The sequence below is a fragment of the Mobula hypostoma genome, chromosome 8, assembly GCF_963921235.1.
Source record: "Mobula hypostoma chromosome 8, sMobHyp1.1, whole genome shotgun sequence".
Lineage (NCBI taxonomy): Eukaryota > Metazoa > Chordata > Chondrichthyes > Myliobatiformes > Myliobatidae > Mobula > Mobula hypostoma.
The window spans coordinates 132775801-132797805 of record NC_086104.1 but is presented as its reverse complement, the minus strand read 5'-3'; the positions used below and the strand labels follow the sequence as shown (position 1 = coordinate 132797805).

At 43.5% G+C, this 22005-nt stretch overlaps 1 protein-coding gene across 2 annotated transcripts in view; it reads right to left on the bottom strand.

The window, feature by feature from the left end:
* The window catches only part of LOC134350974 (disintegrin and metalloproteinase domain-containing protein 9-like), a 156337-nt gene that overhangs the window by 97704 nt on the left and 36628 nt on the right, over positions 1–22005 (bottom strand). For both annotated transcript variants that reach the window (XM_063056913.1, XM_063056914.1), the window contains exon 2: positions 2710–2825. In XM_063056913.1, the coding sequence (XP_062912983.1) occupies positions 2710–2825 (116 nt within the window). The remainder of the gene's footprint in view (positions 1–2709; positions 2826–22005) is intronic.

The following is a 22005-nucleotide window of genomic DNA, read 5'->3' as shown; positions in this document are numbered from 1 at the left end:
CTGGTCGTAGCACGGTTCCAGCCACAGCCACTCTCTGAATCTTTTGGGACAGTACCTGCTGGCAATGGTACTGCTGTTCACAAGTACATCTCCTCCAGGGTAGAGAAAGAGCTAAAAGGTGATAGGTGGAAACAGGTAATGATGGGCAAATGAAACCAGGTGGGGGAAGAGAACAGGAAAGGTGTAACTAGGGAGAAGAGATCTCAGATGAGTGGGAAATTAAGGCAAGTGAGAGAGGATAGTGAGGAAGAGAGGGATGGAAAAGGTCTACAAAGGGAGAACGGCCCTCAGCAGACTGGTGGGAGTGGGAGAGATAGCTAAAATTGGAAAACCCAGTATTGGTACCATTGGGCTGAGGGCTACCCAGGTGGATTATGAGGATCTGCTCTTGTTTGCCTTTGGGCTCACACTGGGATGGAAAAAGCTGGAGGACAGATTGGCGTGGGAGCGAGAAAGAGAGATTGAAGTGGTACAGAACAAAGAGCTCAAGATGGCCACTGGGGACAGTGTAGAGGCAGTTAGTAAATCAGTCACCTCATCTACACTTTGTCTGACTGATATAGAGAAGGTCACATCACAAGCACTGAATGCAACATTCTCAGCCTGAAACATCCACTGTTTACTCTTTTCCATAGCTGCTGCCTGGCTTGCTCATTTTGTCCAGCATTTTGTGTGTGTAGCTTTGATTTCCAGCATCTGCAGATGTTCTTGTTACTGAATGTAACAGAGCAGGTTGGAGAAGTTGCACATGAACCTCTTCCTCAAATGGAGGTGAAGGGTCATGTTACACTTCCTGAAATAGCAAGGTATGGGAAGGGAGAAGTGGGTCAGGCGTTCATAGAGTGTGGTCCCTAAAGAAAGCAGAAGGGAGGCTGGAGAAAGAGGGGAAGGTGGGACAGGTGTGGTATCCTGCTGCTGGGGAACATAGCAAAGGTTGAAAAGCTGGATGTGGAGGAAATAGTGGTCAAAGGTGAGAACTGAGGGAACTCAATCTCCTGTATGGGAAAGGTAAGGGGTGTCGGAAGAGCAGACATTCAGGAAATTGAGGAAATGTATACATTAGGATGAACAATCATTTTATGTAAATGGGGATTCTCAGGCGATTTTTCATCAACCACTTTGTTCACACAGACACATTTCACTATACCTTTAGATGTGCATGTGATAAATAAAGTTCAAATCTTCAAGATACATTTATTATCAAAGTATGTACAGAGTATACAAGTTGAGATTTGTCAGCTTGCAGGCAGCCACGAAACAAGGAACACGATAGAACCCAACACAATTAAGTCCATCAATGTGTGCTGTCTGTGTGAAGCTTGCACATTCTCTCCGAGGCTACTTCGGTCCCCTCCAATTTACTCCTACATTGCAAAGCCGTGCGGGTCACTGGTGTAATTCCTCCAATGAAAATGGCAAAGGCTCCTGAAGGGAATTGACAGTCAAATCAGTGACAAGAAGGTCGCTAGTTGAATCAGTCTGGTAGGTTAACTGGCTGCTGATTTACAGTGGCCAACAAAGTTCAGCTGCCATAAACTGCCCTAAATAAATCCTCGTCTAAAATCTCCACAATTTTTCCACTTCACTAACAAGGAGAGGGAGTAGACTATTCAGCCCCTCGAGCCTGCAAAGCCATTCAATAAGATCAGATTGCAGCCTTAATTTGGATTCCTGTTTACTGCAGTGACCTTGCAGTCCACTGCTTAAAATAATCTATCTGTCTGGCAATGCTTTAGAAACATAGAAAGCATAGAAACCCTACAGCACAATACAGGCCCTTCGGCCCACAGAGTTGTGCCTAACACGTTCCTACCTTAGAAATTACCAGGCTTACCTATAGCCCTCCATTTTACTAAGCTCCATGTACCTATCTAAAAGTCTTTTAAAAGACCCTACCATATTCGCCTCCACCACTGTTGCCAGCAGCCCATTCCATGTACTTTAAAAAGATTCACACTTCTTCCACTGTTCCTTGAGCAAGGGACTTCCGAAGACATGCCGAGAAAGAAATATTTGCTTCAACTTTTTAAATGGGAAATCATTTATTTTAAACAGAAGACCCCTTAGTTCGAGATTCTCCCACCAGTGAAAACATCCTCTCCGCAACTCTTTAAGATCCTGCACGTTTCAATCATTCCCTCTCACTCTTCAGAATTCCAGCAGATACAAGCATAACCTGTCCAGCTTTTCTTCATAAACCAACCCACCCTTTCCAGATATTAGTCTAGTAAACTTCTTCCAATCTATGCATATCCCAGTGTAAATTAGGAGATCAATACTGAACTACATACTCCAATACTCAACAGAACTGAGGTATAACCCCCACCCCTCATTTGTATTAGTTCTCCTCACAATAAACACCAACATTCTTTGAGCTTTCTTAGTTTTATTCCTGCAGCCTGGTCATTTCCCAATCATCCCAATGATTCAATCACATCATATAACATACTGAGTTATTGATTTTCCTGCCACAATATTGTAAGTTGCGGACATGCCACGTGGGTGCCAGAAGCACAGTGACATTTGCGCACTGCTCCCCAGCACTTTATCCAACTATGCTGGTTGATGAAGCAAAACGTTACATTTCACTGTTACATTTCAATATTTCGAGGTACGCGTGACAAATATTTTCCCAAGTTATACTCCTGCGTAACATCACCAGTACAGCCAGTCAGAAAGATCCAGCAGAACAATTACTTTCCAGTGTACCTGCGATGAAGAGCTCGGACCCACGTCTCTCTTCTCTCTCTCCGACAGCTGTTGTGGGATTGTAATTTCATAGGCAGAAAGTGTTGAGGTCTGATGGGAGGTTGGATGCCAATGACCTGTACAGAAAACAAAGAATCAGGAGTCAGAAATTCAGTATTTGCTGAAGAGTGTGAGAGAGCAGTATTACAAATGAACACCACACAGGTGTTACATTTCATAGAAGCAGAGAAAAATTACAACACAGCAAGCTGCTCAGTCACACTGGTTAAAAGAAAAGAGCTCCTCAGTCTAATCCCACCTTCCACTACTGGGTGGAGAGGTCTGTGCCCAGCTCTTGAAGTACACACCCACTTACTGTGATGAAGGCTTCTGTTCCACCACCCATTTCAGGCAATGAACTCAAAGCTCACTATACTCTAATCCTTCATCTCTCCTCTTTGAAATTACTTTCAATCCAATTCCCTGAATTTTACCCCTCGGCTAAATAAAACATGTCCCGAGTACATACTCTCACTGAGAGTGCATCGGTTTCCCCCAGGTTTCCTGGCACACCCAAAGACCTTTGGCCTGGTGGGTTAATCTGAATCGGGTGGCCAAATTTGCCAGAGTTTATGGACATGACAGTGTAGGAACTCTTCTGAGAGCCTTTGTAGACTTTACAGACCAAGTGGCTCCCACTCGTAAGAAAACATAAGGAAAAAAAACAAGGTCATGGTTGGACGGCCTTCTTGGTAATTGTTTATCCAAGACATGCTCCTACGTCACAGCTGAAGGTCTTTGGGCTAATCTCTGTACTGTTGTGATTTCTACTGCTTGCCACTTGGCATCTCCTAAGCGTTAGGAACCAGACTGAGAATCAGAATTAGGTTTAATACCACTGGCATCTGACATATGTTGTTTTGAGGCAGCAGTACTGTGCAAAATGTAATATTTTTAAAAAAACACTCCCTTTTTAAGTACTGCAAAAAGAGAACAAAAAAATTAATGAGGTAGTTTTCATAGATTCATCTGATGCAATTACAAAGGCAATTCAGAATTCTGATGCAGGAGGGGAAGAAGCAGCTCCTAAAACATTGAATGTGTGTCTTCAGGCTCCTGTACCTTCTCCTTGATGGTAGCAATGAGGAAAGGGCATGTCTTGGGTGATGGGGGTCCATAATGACAGATGCCACCATTTTGAGGCATTGCCTTTTGAAGAAGTCCTCGATGCTGGGAAGGCTGGTGCCCGTGATGGAGCTGGCTGAGTTGGGAGCTTTCTGTAGCTTTTTCCAATCCCGTGCAGTAGCCCCTCCATACCAGATGTTGATACAACCAGTTAGAATGCTCTTCACTGTACACCTGTAGAAGTTTGCGAGTATTTTTGGTGACATACCAATTAAGACTGTAAGATAAAGGAGCAGAATTAGGCCATCCAGCCTATCGAGTCTGCTCTACCATTTCGTCATGGCCAATCCATTTTCTCTCTCAGCCCCAATCTCCTGCCTTCTCCCCGCATCCCTTCACGCCCTGACCAGTGAAGAATCCATCGACCTCGGCCTTCAACATAACCCCAAGGGCTTGGCCTCCGCTGCTGCCCATGGTAAAGAATTCCACAGATTCAGTGCTCTCTGGCTAAAGAAGTTTCTCATCACCTCTTAAAAAAGGAGGTCCCTCTACTGTGAGGCTGTGTCCTCTGGTCTTGGGCTTTCCCAACATAGGAAGCATCATATGATCACAGAGCCCTCCCACTTGTCATTCTCCCTTCTTGCCCTTTCCATTGGGCGGAAGATAAAAATAAGAAATAAGACGCCATGGGGTGGAAAGACAGCTTCTACGCCACTATTATACAATAAAGATGCGCTCTTGATCTCATAATCTACCTTGCCACGGTCCTTACACCTTAAAGTCCACCTGCAGTATACTCTCTCTGTAATTAACACGAAACTCTACGTTGTTACCGTTTTTCCCTTTCTACTACCTCGATATACATATGGTTTGAAATTACCAGTCTTGAGCCGCTAGCAAAACCAATTTTTGCATTGTATCTCCATACTTGAGGCAACAATAAACCAGTCACATTGTTAACCTGAGATGCTCCACGCACTTAAGTCTTGACACCCAGTGCCAACCATTGAAGAAAGAGTGAATGCGCTGGGATCGTCTTCTTTGACAGAGAGGCCGGTGGAAGATATAACTGATGTTTGCAACGTAACAAGGAGGCTACACAGAGGAAGCAGGAAGGTGCTACGGACCACAGCAGTGGACCAACAACCAGAGGCTGGGATTTACACCCAATTCTCCTCAATCTCCAAATGAAATATAGCTGCTGTCGTGCCTTCTTTGTAACTCCATCAATATGTTGGGCCCAGGATAGATCCTCAGGGATGTTGACACCTAGAAACTTAAAACTGCTTACCCTTTCCACTGCTGATCCCTGTAAGAGGACTGGTGTGTGTTCTCTCGACTTCCTCTTCCTTAAGTCTTCACTGTTATAGTTCCCAAATACTGTACTTATCTTTAAACAGACACAATGGAGTGTGACTGAGATCAATGATCCTTATTGAATTCAATCTGCAGGATGCTCTGCATCCCAGTGTCCATGGTACTTCCATTTAAGTGCTGAGTGATAGGTGCAAGTCTGTAGAAATTTGAGTGTCTTTGGTAACATACCAAGTCTTCTCGAACTCCTGATGGCATTTAACCACTGCCTTTGTAATTGCATCAATATGTTGGGTGCACAATAGATCTTCTGATCTTTGCATCTTTTGCATCTTCGAAGATGCAAGCACTTTACTGTGCTGTGATAGCATAATGGTTAAGATAATGGCAGCAAGGTAGAAATATTGATCCGGAGGGAAGTTTAGATGCCACCAACTGAGTTGGGGATTTAAATTCAAGTTAAAAAATCTGGAATTTATAAAGTGTCAGACCGAGTAATGGAAACTATAAAACTATGCTGTTGTGAAAAAAAACCACAGTAACATTCAGAAGGAAATCTGCTGCCCCTCTTCCTTACTTTACACATGCTGTAAAAACCAGCAACAGAGCTGACGCCTGACTTACGACTCTTCAGAAGCAATTAAGGATGGGCAATAAATGCTGGCAATGTAAGAGACATCTCCAGTCCATGAACACATCCAAATTAAAACAGAATGGTTATGTTACTTCAGAAAGATGTGACAAATTTTCTACCTGTTCTCTCAAAGACCTTGAGAAGCCAACCACACCAGTGTTGCCCAACAATCTAACTGGAAGATGACATCCGCTAAACAAAAATAAAACCACACGAAACTGTTATATAATATAACTGTTATAGTCATATAACCAATGTTGCAAAACAAATGTAGGGAAGTGTTTCTTCCAAGAAGTTTCATTAGTGATGGATTTTCATATGAAAGACTAGAACTCAGCTCTATTCTTCTTTCAAGATGTTACTCCCCTGGACAAGTGCACTGGCCCCAATTACAGGCCATTGCCTCGTCCTATCAAACGCTTCAGGTTTGTGCATGATGCCCTGAATGTCAGAAACAGATTTATTAACACTGACACGCATCACGAAGTTTGCTGTGTTTCACAGCAGTTTTGAAAGGGTGTCAGACCATCCAGCAAGCTGCTCCTTTCAAGTCCTTTCAGACATACACAGCCGCCAAAAAACAAACTGCAGGAGGAAATTAGTAAGCCAAGCAACATCTGCGGAGGCAAAGAATGGTCGATATTTCAGTGACTGAAGCAGGGCAACAAGCCAAAATGGCCATCATCACTTTGAATCCAAGGTGCTGATAAGCACAGAGCTCCTCCCACAGTTCTTAACTCTAGATTCCATCATCTCTAGTCTCTTACGCCTGCACAGCCACCAATCCTTCCATGTAATATCACATCACCGCAAACTCTACTACAGGAAATATATACTTCAAAATTCAAATTTAATTATCACATGCACATCGAAACAGTGAAATGCATCATTGCTTTCACAATCAATACATCCAAGGGTGCGCTGGGGACAGTCTAAAGGTGTTGCTACACATTCCAGCACCAACACAGCATGTGTATAATGCTCAGCATAACAACATAGAACACAAGGAACAAACCAACAACAGCAACACAAGTCCTATTCCTTTCGTTCTCTCTCACTCCTCCACATACAGGGACAGGCAGTCTACGGCCTCCAGCTGACTTGGATTTGAACCCGCAGATGTTGGGCCTTCAACGTCCTCGGCAGACATGCAGAGATACGGAAAGAATGTTTAGCTTACAATTCCGGGCACTGGTTGGAGAACATACAGTTAGGCATGATTCCTATCAAAAGGCACAAAATGCTGCCTGTAAGGAGTTTGTATGTTCTCCCCGTGACCGCAGAGGTTTCCTTTGGGTGCTCCAGTGTCCACCCACAGTCCAAAGACATACTATACAGGCTGGGAGATTAATTGGTCATTGTAAATTGTCCCATGATTAGGCTAGGGTTAAATCAGCTCGGCCAGAAGGGGCTATACCGCACTACATCTCAATAATTAAATGAATAAATACTTCCTCCTTCATTTTGGTCATAGCCATAAAACAGGCATTTGCCCAAGAACTGGATCTGGCCAAGTACTTAAAACAACATGTCAAACTGCCCTGAGAACATAATGAACGTTTCAATGGAAACTCTAACAAAGTGCTAGCAACATTTGATGTTGGTTCACGAGTCACAACCTCTCGTTGTCTGTTCCTCACCCCCAGGTTGGATTTGGTAGAGTACCGAAGACTACTTCAACAGGGAGTGAAGATTATCAGAAAGAGCAGATGAAGGATCGCTGGCCCCCAAACATTTCCCAGCACCTGTGCCGTGTTTTCAGTTCATCTTCGGCATCTCTACTGCATTTATTTCCCATCTCTAATTGACCTGGAGAAGGTTGTGAGTCACGCTCTTGGACTACTGCAGTCCATCCAATGAAGCTGTTCCCGTTCTGCCGTGGGATGAAGAGCATCAGGATTGCAACCCAGCAATGACAAAGGAAGTTGATATACTGTATTTCCAAGTTTCAATGGGTGAGGCTGGAAGTGGCAGTGTTGAGCATAGAACATAGGGCAAAACAGCACAGTACAAGCCCTTTGGCCCATCATGCTATGCCAACCTTTTAACCTACACCACAATCTACCTTACTCCTGTACATCCCATAGTCCTCCATTTTTCTTTCATCCATGTGTCTATCAAGAGTCTATTGAATGTCTCTAATGAGCCTCTACCACCACCCCCAGTGCAGCATTCCAAGCAATGGCCACTCTTAGTGTAAAAACTTTTCCTCTGACATCTCCCCTAAACCTTCCTCCACGCACCTTAAAAGGTGAGCCATTGCCGTCCTGGGAAAAAGGCCAATCTATCTATGCCTCCCTTCTTCATTTGAGAGGCACTGTTGAAGTAACTTTCGCAATAACTAGTGTAGGTCATGCACATTGTAACAACGGAAATATTAAGGGGGTGGGAAAGCAGCCAATTAAGCAGCTGCTGTGTCCTGGATGGAGTTGAGTTTCTTAAAACCCGCACTTACCCAGGCTAAAGCTATAGAGTTATACGGCATGAAAATAGGCTCTTTGGTCCAACTCATACACACCAACCCAGGTGTCTCAGCAGGTCAGGCAGCATCTACAGAGGGAAGTGGACAGTTGACATTCTGGGCTTCATCAGGTCTTGGCCCGAAAGTCTGACAGCACATTTCCCTCCATACATGCTACCTGACCTGAATTCTTCCAGCACTTTCTGTACATTGCTCAAGATTTCCAACATCTGGCATTGTATTCGTCACAGCTAGTCACATTACTGTGTTTGGCCCACGTCCCTCTCAGCTTTTTCCAACTACAGGCCAGTCTAAATTTAACTTAAATATTGTAAATACACTTGCCCCTGGCACCTTGTTCCATATACCTTCTGTACACATCCTATCTGGTCGCATACCTGACGTCATGTTCCTATGCTAAACCTATGATGTAGCCCTCACCGTCTTCATCTAATTAGAATCAGAATCAGGTTTGTTATCAGCAGCATTTTTCACAACTTTTGTTTTACAGCAGCAATAAAAAATTACATTCAGTTGCAAAAAGGTAGGTCTGAACTCCTCTGGGCTTCTCTGAATCACAGAACAATCCTATCTCCGACAAACCAGTTCTATTGTGTTGCTAATTTTATCGCACATGGTCTCTTGGGTTTCATGTGTAATAAAATAAGACTGTGAGGTGGGGGAAGAGTTTAAGGACGACGTGAACAAGACCATTATGTCTTACCAGTTCATAGTACCTTCTGAGGTTCAGAAAGAAATTCTAGGTCCCAGTGAATCATTAAGACAATACCCTACCTGTCTTTCAAAACCATTTGACCTCCCACAGTGATGTGATGGTGAGAGGTGCATTACTTTGCCCGTCCATCACCCTCCAGACTTGGACCTTGTAGTGGTGTCAGGAGATGTGTCAGTCAGCGCAGGAACACAACTTCTTACCTACTCTTCACCCTAATCACATGGCTAGCTCATTTGGGCTTCTGGACAATGGTGACCATTTGGATGTCGGAGAGCAAATCAGTCATTGAGGCAAGAAGGCACAAAAATTAAAACAAGGCAACACAAAAAAACACAGGAGGAACTCAGTGGGTCAGACAGCACCATGGAGGAAAACAATGTTTCTGGTTGCGGTGGCCCAAAATGTCAGCCACCCATTTCGCTGCAGAGATGCTGTTTGACCTGTTGAGTTCCCCCAGCACCTTTTGTGTTGCTCCAGACTCCAGTGCTTGTACTTCCTTGTCTGTACAAACTGAAGGCTTTGTACTGTTACGTACCCCGTAACTGGGTTGTCAAACCAGCAGAAATGGAACACTCGTTGGAGTCTGTGATTACTAGGAACTAATAAAGTTTTATTAAAGAAATAAGTAATACAGTACACTAACTGCAAGGATATAAATGTAACAGGTTAGCAATGATAGTACACACATATACACAGAAATAGGGTAATAGGAATCAACCAAGTTCTATTGCAGTCTAGGGGTAAAATGATCAGTCTTAAGGTGAAGCAGAGTTCAGTTCAGTCTAGTGCAGTTTGAAGTAATCGCTGTTGTGTACCGTTGGGGGGGAGAGAGAGAGGAGAAGGGGAGAGGGAGAGGGAGAGGGAGAGGGAGAGGGAGAGGGAGAGGGAGAGGGAGAGGGAGAGGGAGAGGGAGAGGGAGAGGGAGAGGGAGAGGGAGAGGGAGAGGGAGAGGGAGAGGGAGAGGGAGAGGGAGAGGGAGAGGGAGAGGGAGAGGGAGAGGGAGAGGGAGAGGGAGAGAGAGGGAGAGGGAGAGGGAGAGGGAGAGGGAGAGGGAGAGGGAGAGGGAGAGGGAGAGGGAGAGGGAGAGGGAGAGGGAGAGGGAGAGGGAGAGGGAGAGGGAGAGGGAGAGGGAGAGGGAGAGGGAGAGGGAGAGGGAGAGGGAGAGGGAGAGGGAGAGGGAGAGGGAGAGGGAGAGGGAGAGGGAGAGGGAGAGGGAGAGGGAGAGGGAGAGGGAGAGGGAGAGGGGAGAGGGAGAGGGAGAGGGAGAGGGAGAGGGAGAGGGAGAGGGAGAGGGAGAGGGAGAGGGAGAGGGAGAGGGAGAGGGAGAGGGAGAGGGAGAGGGAGAGGGAGAGGGAGAGGGAGAGGGAGAGGGAGAGGGAGAGGGAGAGGGAGAGGGAGAGGGAGAGGGAGAGGGAGAGGGAGAGGGAGAGGGAGAGGGAGAGGGAGAGGGAGAGGGAGAGGGAGAGGGAGAGGGAGAGGGAGAGGGAGAGGGAGAGGGAGAGGGAGAGGGAGAGGGAGAGGGAGAGGGAGAGGGAGAGATAGATATGCAGTTGGTTGCAGGCAAACCTTTCGATGCCTTCTGATCCAGCTGGGGTCACCAACTGTGACCCCTCCGTTCCGGATGCGATCGTTCTTCCGTGGTGAACCCGGCACCCAGGCAAGGGCGGACACACACCAGGTTCCCACCGATCATACCTTTACACCCTGTGAGCATCTGACCGATTCCCGCGAATCGGTCCTCCAAACTCCCACCAACTTGTGGGGCACAATGCTCTTTCCAGGGTCTCATGGCGTGTGTCTTGTGCCTTAGCAAACCCGCTATTTTTATCCCCCTGGTGGGGTATCACCTGTCCATCAAACTTCAAACAGTTCAGGTTCAAAGCAAACTGTCTGTGGCAGACGCCAACATCTGAATTATGTGTTTCTTTCTCGTTAATCTCTCTCTTCTCTCTTATTAGCATTTTGAATGGTTCTCCATTGTCTCTCGTTATCTCTCTCATTAGCATCATCCGTTCTGCAGCTCTGCTTGACTTCACACATGACAGTACCTAAACACATGAAGCATTCAGAACCATTGGGAGCCCCAGTGGGATACAAGTGCCCTTAACGTAGACATGGTTGCAAAATGAGATTGAATGGGACATCAATAATGAAGGGCACGTGATACTCAGGAAGGGCGGGGGGTTAGGAAAAGATGGAGAAAGGACATATTAAATCAACAATGTTTGGAGTAATGAGGAAAGGTGACCAGGCTCAGGAAGCCAGGGTGTAGAAACATTTTGGGTGGAGTTAGGAAACAATAAAAGGTTGGAAGTCAATTGTGGGAGTGAGACACAGACATCATAACCACAACCATACAGTCGACAGCGTACAAAAGAAAAAGCAATCAGCATTGTTGGAGATGATTGACAGCAACGATGCGGGATGTTAGTTTACATATGGACAGGCAAAACCAGATGCAATCTTAAACAGAGATGAGGAGTTCATGGAGGGCTTTTACAACAGCTTTCTTTGAACTAGATCCAGGTATGGGCAGCAATGGATTAATTAATGACTTCATTGTGAAGGTGTCCCTGCAGAGCAGTGATCATGTTGTGATTTATTTTTATACTCAGTCCCAAGAACAATTAGTTCTACATTAGTGTTTAAAACTTAACTAAGTGCAGTTATGAGGCACCAAACAAAGGTAGCTAAAGCGAGGAGCAAATTTGCTATAGGGTTTCATTTAGTCAAGATACAGTGGCAGACATTTAAGGGGATCTTTCAGAATACATGGAATAGATATATTTAGAGAGAAACAATTATTAAGGGAAGACCCACCATTTGTGGTTAACTAAAACTTTTAAAATATTATAAAAATTAAAGAGAACCAAAATAATTTGCAAAGATTAGGAGCAGATCAGAAGATTGAACAGAATCCAAGGCAGCAATGAATGCCTGAAATATTAATAATGGAAAAATTACAGTAAAGGATAAAGCTGCACAGATACAGAAACAGACAGGAACAGCTTCTGTACTGAGCTTTGATCTTACATAACACAAGTCTGTGGAATTAATACAGGTGGCCCCTGTTTTCCGAACGTTCGCTTTACAACACCTCACTGTTACGAAAGACCTACATTAGTTACCCGTTTTCACTAACAGAAAGTGTTTTCACTGTTACGGAAAAAGGCAGCGCGTGCCCCAAGCAGCCAAGCTCCTCCACTGGAACTGCATTCTAGCCGGCATTGCTTAAACACGTGCTCTAGCTTGATTTATTTTGTGCATCCATTAGCAAGATGAGTTCTAAGGTATCGGAACAGCCTAAAAGAGCTCGTCAGGGTGTTACACTTAGCGTAAAACTAGACATCACTAAGCATTTTGATCGTGGCGAACAAAGTAAGGTCATTGTCCACGCATTGAACTTACCTGCATCCACCATTCGCACTATTTATACGCAGAGAGAAAGAATTTTGGAAGCTGCCGATGTTACTGTTGGTTCTGCTCGAAGCAAAGTGGTCTCTCTTAGTTGGCATCCAATAATAGATAAAATGGAAGTCTATTGCTTGAGGGGATTGATGGGAGTACAAAGCGTGGTGTTCCATTAAGTTTTCTTATACTTAAGGAGAAATCAGTCAGCCTTTTTAATAAGCTGAAACAGAAAGCACTGGACAATGGTGATGAAAGTGTTGTGAAAGTGCAACTTAAAGATAGTCATGGGTGGTTTTAAAAATGCAAACACGAGGAATTCTGCAAATGCTGGAAATTCAGGCAACACACATCAAAGTTGCTGGTGAACGCAGCAGGCCAGGCAGCATCCCTAGGAAGAGGTACAGTTGACGTTTCGGGCCAAGACCCTTCGTCAGGACTAACTGAAGAAAGAGCTAGCAAGAGATTTAAAAGGGAGAGGGGGAGGGGGAGATCCAAAATTATAGGAGAAGACAGGAGGGGGAGGGATGGAGCCAAGAGCTGGACAGGTGATTGGCAAAAGGGATATGAGAGGATCATGGGACAGGAGGCCCAGGGAGAAGGAAAAGGGGGGACGGTGGGGAGGGAAAAACATGGGTGGTTTGATCGGTTTCTGAGGCAAGGGCAGCTTCATAGTTTAAGCAGTGGTCCCCAACCTCTGGGCCGCAGACTGATACCGGGCCGCGAAGAATGCAGCGGTAGCCAGAGTGCACCCAGCACATCTTCAAGAAAAAAGCCGAAATAAACAAGCTAATTAATTAGGTGCTGCCCGGCACATAAATGTCGGCCCAGATCAGAGCCGATTGCTGATTGAGCCAAGTGGCTATTCGTATAAGCAGGTGTTTAACTGTGACGAAACTGCAATTTATTGGAGTGTTCCCATACAAACGTACATTATTTCTACTTTATATAGGCTGTGTATTTTTATGTGTTATTGGTATGGTTTGGCAGCTTCATAGCTTAAAGTTTACTGGAGAGAGTGTTTCTGCCGAGAGCGCTTCTGCAGGATTTTCATTGTGCTATACAGTGCTGCAGAAAAGTATTTCTACTTTATATAGGCTGCGTATTTATCATATCATTCCTGCTTTTACTATATGTTACTGTTATTATAGGTTTTATGTTGTTACTTGGCATGATTTTGTAGGTTATTTTTTGGGTCTGGGTACGCTCAAAAAATTTTCCCATATTAATAAATGGTAATTGCTTATTCACTTTATGACATTCCGGCTTACGAACCGTTTCATAGGAAAGCTCTACCGTCGGATAGCGGGGGAAACCTGTAACGGAAAACAAGGTGGCGGTACATTAATTAAATGGGTATTTTACATCAGACTATAGAGAATGCACACAGCATCCCAGAAAAGGCTGCAAATCAGGAATTGAAAGGAAGAGGAATTCAGGAAAATGACTGCCACTGGAGCAAATTGTTGTAGCTTCGAGCCGGCAAGGCTCCAACTTCTGAGGGACTCGGCTCGAGAATCTTAAAGCAAGTGGCCAGGAAGACTGGTGATACACTGGCTTGGAGTTTCCAAAATTCCCTACATTTGTGGACGGCTCTATTTGATTCAAAAATAGCAAAAAGGGAAGGATAAAGAAAGCAGGAAACTACAAATCAGTTGGTTTAACAATGACATACAGAAAGCATTAGAAGTTATTATTAGGGGCATTACCAGAGCACTAAGAAAAATTCAATGTCAGTGTGATTTTTTGAAAGGGAAACTATGTAGGATCATTCTGCCGGAGCTCTATACATTATGGATTAAGGGAAACCTGTGGATGCATTACAGATTTCCACAAAACAACTGTAAATGATCAGTGAAAATAATTACTACTGATATAGGAATTAACATACTGGTGTGGATAGAAGGCCATCAGGAAAGAGAGAGGTGTCAAATTGGTCTTTGACTGTTCAGCAAGATGTAACAAATGGTGACCTTCAATGACCAGGGCTGGAGCCACAGCTCTAATACAAACAGATAACAGCACCAAAGTTAAATCTGTTGAATGGACACAAGGGGACAACAAAGGGACAGCGATGACTTAAGTGACATCCACAACAGGAGGAATGCGGTCAAGAGGTTCAACCAGCAGCAGGCTCGCCTCCAAGTTGCTCACCACTCCGACATGGAAATATAGTAACATTCCTTCACTGCCCTGGAACTGCCAACTCAATCTTCATCAGAAGGACTGAAGCAGTTCAAGAAGCTAACTAGTTATCATCTTCTCAAGACCAAGTGGGAAGGGGCAATAAATGCTGCTGCGTTGGACAATACCTAGGTCCTAAACATTATTAAAATAAGCAAATGGGCAAAAATTTGGCAAAGGAATATAATGTGGTAAAATATGAAATTGCCTATTTTTTTTTCTGGCAGATAATGTAACTCGGCTACTCAGTATAATTCATTTGGCACAAAAAAGGGATGAGAAGAGTATAGTAGTAGCTTTGGATGCAGAAAAAGTATTTGATAGATTAGAATGGGATTTTTTATTTAAAGTATTAGAAAAATATGGGTTAGGAACATCTTTTATAAATTGGATTAAAACTTTAAATTCTAACCCTAAAGCTAAAGTAGTGACAAATTCTCAAATTTCAACACCATTTCAGCTAAAAAGGTCAACTAGACAAGGTTGTCCACTATCACCTGCTCTATTTGTATTGGCGATAGAGCCATTAGCAGAACTAATTAGATTGGATCCAGATATTATGGGTTTTAGAGTTAACCAAGAGGAATATAAAATTAATCTTTTTGCCGATGATGTTTTGATCTATTTAACAAACCCACAACATTCGTTACATAAATTATCTTCTAGATTGGATGAATATGGGAAGGTATCAGGTTACAAAATAAACTGGGATAAAAGTGAAATTTTGTCTCTTACTAAAGGAGACTATAGTCAATGTCGATTAGTAACCCAATTTAGATGGCCGGTAAATGGTATAAAGTATTTAGGTATAAGACTTGATAGTGATGTAAAGAATTTATATAAATTTAATTATTTACCACTATTGAAAAAAATTCAAGATGATCTTGACAAATGGATGATACTACCAATAACATTAGTAGGTAGAGTCAATGTTGTAAAAATGAATATATTTCCGAGATTACAGTATTTGTTTCAAACATTACCAATACAATTGCCACAGAAATTTTTTCAAGAGTTAAATAAATCTGTGAGAAAATTTCTTTGGAAAGGTAAAATGTCAAGAATATCATTGGAAAAACTGACATGTAAATTTAGGTTAGGAGGGTTACAACTTCCAAACTTTAAAAATTACTATAAAGCAAATCAACTTAGATTTATTAGATCTTTTTTTGACGATCAAAAACCAGCATGGATTAAAATAGAACTAGACAAGATAGGAGAAAATAAACCTGAAGATTTTAATATATAAATGGGAATCTAAATGGATACGGGAAAAGAAAGAATCTCCTATATTAACTCACTTGATTGATCTTTGGAATAAGATAAATGTTGATAAGGAAACACAGAAATCTCTATTAGCAAGGAGACCTTTGTTTCAAAACAGACTTACTCCTTTTACAATGGACAATCAACTTTTATATAATTGGTACCAAAAAGGGATTAAATTTATAGGAGATTGTTTTGAGCGAGGTATAGGGATGTCATTTGAACAATTAAAGGATAAATATAAAATATCTAATAATACTTTCTTTTGCTACTTTCAGTTAAGGGCTTACTTAATAGGTAAGTTGGGTCAAACAATGTTTTTGCCAAAAGCTAATGAAATTGAAATTTTAATTCAAAAAGGGAAAATTAAAAAATTTATTTCTTGTATGTATAATTTGATTCAAGAACAGACAATTAAACAAGGAACCCATAAGTCAAAGCAAAAATGGGAAACAGATCTGAATATTAATATTGATGAAATAAATTGGTCAAGACTTTGTCTGGACAGTATGACAAATACAATAAATGTTCGACTTAGATTAGTACAATATAATTTTTTACACCAATTATATATTACACCACAAAAAATAAATAGATTAAATTCAAATCTATCTGATAAATGTTTTCAATGTAATCAAGAAATTGGTACTTTTTTACATTCTACTTGGTCTTGTTTTAAAATTCAACCCTTTTGGATAAATTTAAGAGTCTTATTGGAACAAATTACTGGAATTCAACTTCCACATAACCCTGTATTATTTCTATTAGGTGATATTGAAGGGATAAAACCAAAACTTAAATTGAATAAATATCAAAAAGAATTTATAAAAATTGCATTGGCAGTAGCTAAGAAGACTATAGCAGTTACTTGGAAATCTGATTCGTATTTAAGTATGAATCGTTGGAATAATGAAATGGCTAGTTCTATTCCACTTGAAAAAATTACTTATAATTTAAGAGATAATTATCTAACATTCTTGAATATTTGGCACCCTTATTTACAAAAGATAGAATGTCATATTTAAGTGCTCCGACAAAGAATTTGGTTACTTGGGGAAAATAACGAATAATTATACCAAATTTATTTTGAATCCCATGGAGCATGTGGAAACCTTCCAATACCCAGGCGGCTCCTTTTTTTTTTCTTTCTTTCTTTTAGGTAGGATTATATATGGGGGGGGGAGGGTTAAGGGGAGGTGGGGGTAGATTTTATCTTTTTATGTATTACTTTTTGAAAATTCAATAAAAATTATATTTAAAAAAAAAGAAATTGCCTATTTTGGCTATAAAATAGTAAAGAACATACTATTTAAATGACAAGTAGGGTACCGCGCGCAATTCTGATATGATGGAGACAGATGTGAGAGTACAGAGGAACATCTGGAGAAACTTCTGAAATGCCCGCTTCGCTGCCGCTGCTACTGTGTGGTCCGGAATCTCCGGAGAAGAAGGCCCCGAATCCTCGGCTTGTTTCAGTGGCCGGGGCAAGGTCGAAGGCGTTCGGGAGGCTGTATCGGAGGGGTTGGTCGGAGGCTTGAAGTTTTCGGACGGACGGACGGACTCACGGACTCAGTGTCAGCTGTGGTCAAGTGCTTCCAAGGCATCGGCAAGTTGTCGGTGCCTGGAGGTTTATGGCAGGGAGTTTCTCCTTTTTGCCGCCTGCTATCGGGGACTCGGGAGTCAATCGGGACTTTGAGACTTTTTTTTTACAGCGCCCATGGTCTGCTCTTTATCAAATTATGGTATTGCTTTGCACCGCTGTAACTATATGTTATAATTATGTGGTTCTGTCAGCATTAGTCTTTGGTTTGTCCTGTTTTTCTGTGATATCACTCTGGAGGAACATTGTATCATTTTTTAATGCATGCATGCATTTCTAAATGACAATAAACGAGAATTGAGTGTTCTCATAATCTAAAGAGAACTCCGAGATCTAGGACAGATCTGGGTGTCCTTGTGCATGATTCACAAAGGTTGCTTTTCTCAGTAGGAGATTCAGCACGATAATCAGCCCTTCCGGGCCAATGAGCCCACACCGCCCAATTATACCCAAGTGACTGATTAACCTACTAACCCATGCGTCTTTGGAATGTGTGAGGAAACCGGTGTGCCCAAAGGGAACTCACGCAGTCACATGGAGAATATACAAACAAGTTCAAGTTCAGTTCAACTGTGAATACAGGCAAACCAAACAGCATTTCTCTAGGGCAGGGGTTTCCAGCCTTTTTTATGCCATGGATTCCTTACGTTAACTGAGGGGTCCGTGACCCCATTGTGGGAATCTCGCCACTCTAGGGCCAAGGTGCAAAACATAGTGCCAACAGTCGTACACAGCACAAGGCACATATAAAATAGCAGTAAACATACAGTCACACAAAATACATAATATAACCCAAAGACCCGATTGTCAGATTGATAGTGCCTGCATGTGTCTGGAAAAACAAGGCCGCAGCAGGCCGCAGCAGTCCGCAGGCGAACGCAATCCAGTTTGGCTTCCACCGAGCAAGGCTGGAGGGCAGCACGGACTCCAGCACGCCAGCCGCACCTCTGCTCTCTCCCACACCCACTTCGCCGCCTCTCCCCCAGGCGGCTGCAACAGACGACCCCGCGGCTTGAGACACAGTCCGCGCTACAACCGAGGCCACGCGGCTGCCCTGCCAGTATCGCCAATGAACTGGATCTGCAGTGTTCCACGTTACCAATGCCCAGCAGTGTCTCGTGAACGCAAGGAAAACGCCCAAGACAACGGCTTCTTACACTGCTTCTCGCACTGACTCTGTCACCTTCCTGCAGCAGGCAGCAACACGGTCCACACCAAGTCCAGCTCCGTCACTGTCAAACAACTCACTGATAGGATAGACCCGCAATATTTGATATCCCTGATAACCAGAAGAAAAGGAATTTCAGGATGTATACTGTATATATTTCGGACATTAGTTGTACCTATGGAAAGCTATTGAAACCAGCAGTGTTCTGTGATCATAAAAGGACGAACAATTACTCCTTTGGTCGGACCCAGAGTGGCTGTTACAAACACGCACATCGCCATCATAAAGGAATAATCTCCTTACAGGCAATGGCAGGTTGCTAGCATTATGCTAACCGCTATGCTGATGTGGCACCCTTTGTAGGTAGACTCAGCAAGAACCTGGGAAAGTGAATGTGTGTTGTTTAATACAGGAGAAATAAACACAAAAGGTAGGTTCTGATTCTGATAATATAATGCACTAATGAGTCTGTAACTGAAATAGTGCATTCAATATTGGTCTCCTTAGTTCAAGAAGCGCGTTAGGGTCTCGGCCCAAAATGTCGACTGTACTTTTTTCCATGGTTGCTGAGTTCCTCTAACATTGTGTGTGCGTTGCTTAATATATTGCATACGATTCAGAAGGTTCGCTAAGCTGGTACTTGGAAGGTTGGAGAGGCTAGGCTTGAGGGGATTTAGATTGAAGCATTCAAGATCCCAAGGAGCTTGGCATGTTAAATGACGACAGGATATTTCCTCGTGTGACTTGACTGGATATGCTGGAATCTGGAGCAATAATAAAAAAAACCTGCAGGAGGACCTCTGTATTCGAGCAGCATTTGCAGTAGGGAAAGGAATCGTTGTTTCAGGTCGAAACCCTGCATCAGAACGAGAGGATCGTTGTTTAAAATAACAGATGCCTCACTTCAGATGGAGATGAGGCAATTCCTCTTCTCCATGAGGATCCTCAGCCTTTGGAATTCTCTTCCTTGAAGAGCAGTGGAAGCAATTCTTCTGAAGGACAGGCAGATGCTTTCTTGACCAGCAGGGGTGGTTGAGTTGTGGGGGAGTGTTGGTGAAAGATTGCCAGGCTAGTGAGAATGTACAGTGGGCGTCACTATCAGCCATTATCTCATTGAATGGAGAAGTAGATTTAACGGGATGAATAAACTCATTTATTCTCAATTCATTATGTCAGTATGGATATTGTGGGGCCTTTATGCTGTTAAATGTCAGGGGGAAACGATCGGGCTCTCTGTTGAATATGGACAATGCTTGGCACATGTGTGGCACTAACATGTGGCTGGATAATTAACATTTTACCACAAGCGTCCATTCAAAGGACTCAAAGGTGAATGGGTCCCAGCAGCACAGGACCTTCCCTTCTGGCTTCTATTCTCAGCACATACAGGCTACAGGTAAGGTGCCATTTACTACCTCGCTTACCCGACAAAGTGGAAGTGAGCACCTGGTTCTCTGTAAGGATGTCATTCAGCTCTTGGTGTGGAGCCAGACTTTTTGTACACAACCTCCAGGAGCCCATGATTGCACCAGTCTGGTACAGCAGTTCAAATGTACAGGAACACAAGAAACTGCAGAGCACACCGGACACTTCCCAACACAGCACTGGCACCACCCTCCTCAATCCATCACCAGGGCCTTCCATCATTACTCAACCTTCCCCGCCTACTCCCCACTCGCCTGGTCACCAGGCCCCACACCCCGGAACAGAGGCACCATTGTCACCTCCTGCACTAAACTGACAATCGCTATCTCGTTTGTCAGCCTCTCCCATTGATTGGCGCCCACAAACACATCTCCACAACCCTCGCTGTTGTCCCTAACAGCACCAAGCAGTGCTCAGCGCCTTTCAAATACCCAACCAGCAGAAGTGGATTCCAGCAACTGATACTCCAACTCCAGGATCTTCTCCTCACCCTTCTTCACCAGTTCTAGACATGGAGATGAGTGTTGCTTTGACCCCAGCATCTGCAGATTATTTTGTGTTATGGAGATGGCCTGTTTTCCTACATGTGTGTCTCACTGGCACATCGCCCAAAGGAAAGGGTGCACCCTCATGAAATTGACTCCCAGGCGCTACTGAGATTTCAAGCATCAGGCCCACGTTGTGCGTGGTGGCTTGTTACTGAACCTCTGTGGGTGCCAGCTAGTATCTACACTTGGGTTTCACTGCCCCATCTATCTCAGGTCACAGGGTCAGTCAGGCTCTCCGCAGAGGTGCTAGAACCCCTCCCCATTGTTACAGGCACTAAAGTCACACTGGGTTTAATGCTCAGCACAAGCCACCACAGCAGTGTGATACCAAGTGTTGCATACCTGGACACTCCCAGAAAATGAATCTCTTGAGTTACAAAGAAATGCTTATTGGTGGTTGGCCAGTTCCATAAGACCATAAGATGTAGGAGCAGAATTAGTCCCAACAGGCAACAGAACGTGCTCAGCAACAGGAGTAATTCCACAACACGAGACCTTCATGCCTTTGGTATTTAAATACTCATTGGGTAATGGGGACATCAAGGGGGCAACACCTTTGAGCTGAGCTTCAGATTTGAAGGCAAAGATTGAGATAGTCAGGAAAAGCACAGAGGCTGAAGAAAACACAAAAAATATTGGAGGAACTCAGCAGGTCAGGCAGCATCTATGGAGAAGAATAAGCACAGTTCAGGCAGCATCTATGGAGAAGAATAAGCACAAGTCCTGATGAAGGGTCTTGGCCTGAAACGTTGACTGCTTATTCATCCTCCATAGATGCTGCCTGACCCGCTGTGTTCCTCCAACATTTTGTGTGTGGGTTACTCTGGATTTCCAGAGTAATCTCTTGTGTTAAAGTGGATGCTGGAATCTGGATCAAGAAAAAAAGATCTGGTGGAGGAACTCAGCAGAAGTCAAACAGCCTCTGTGGGGGTGGGGGAGAAGGGATGATCCGATGACATTTCAGGTCAAACTCCTTTCATCAGGACTGAGATTGGAAAAGCAAGAGAGCCAGTATAAAAAAGGAGAAGGGAAGTGGCGATAGGCAAAGCAAGGGCTCCCATTCCCTACCATCCTTCTTGTGAACCTGGAACTCAAAAATTGAGAACACCAAACTCTACCTGCCAGAGATGCCACACATGGTAGAATAGCCCCGTGCCACTCACCAATTTGCCTCATGAGGAGAACGATCTGCACCAACATCTAGCGATCCCATAATCAAAAAAAAGTAAGCACTGAAAAGATCTACAGATCCATGCAACCATGATGAACTCAGAATGTTACATCTGGGTCCTTGCATCCCTGCTGACCAATAGTAATGGCACAGAGCACTCAAACAAAAACTTTACTTACTGAGGAAGTTAATTAAATGACTCACTAAAACAGCAATAACATAAAGCTTGTATGGAGGCATGCACGTCCTGCATTCTGCGTCATTGTGGTTAAATTAC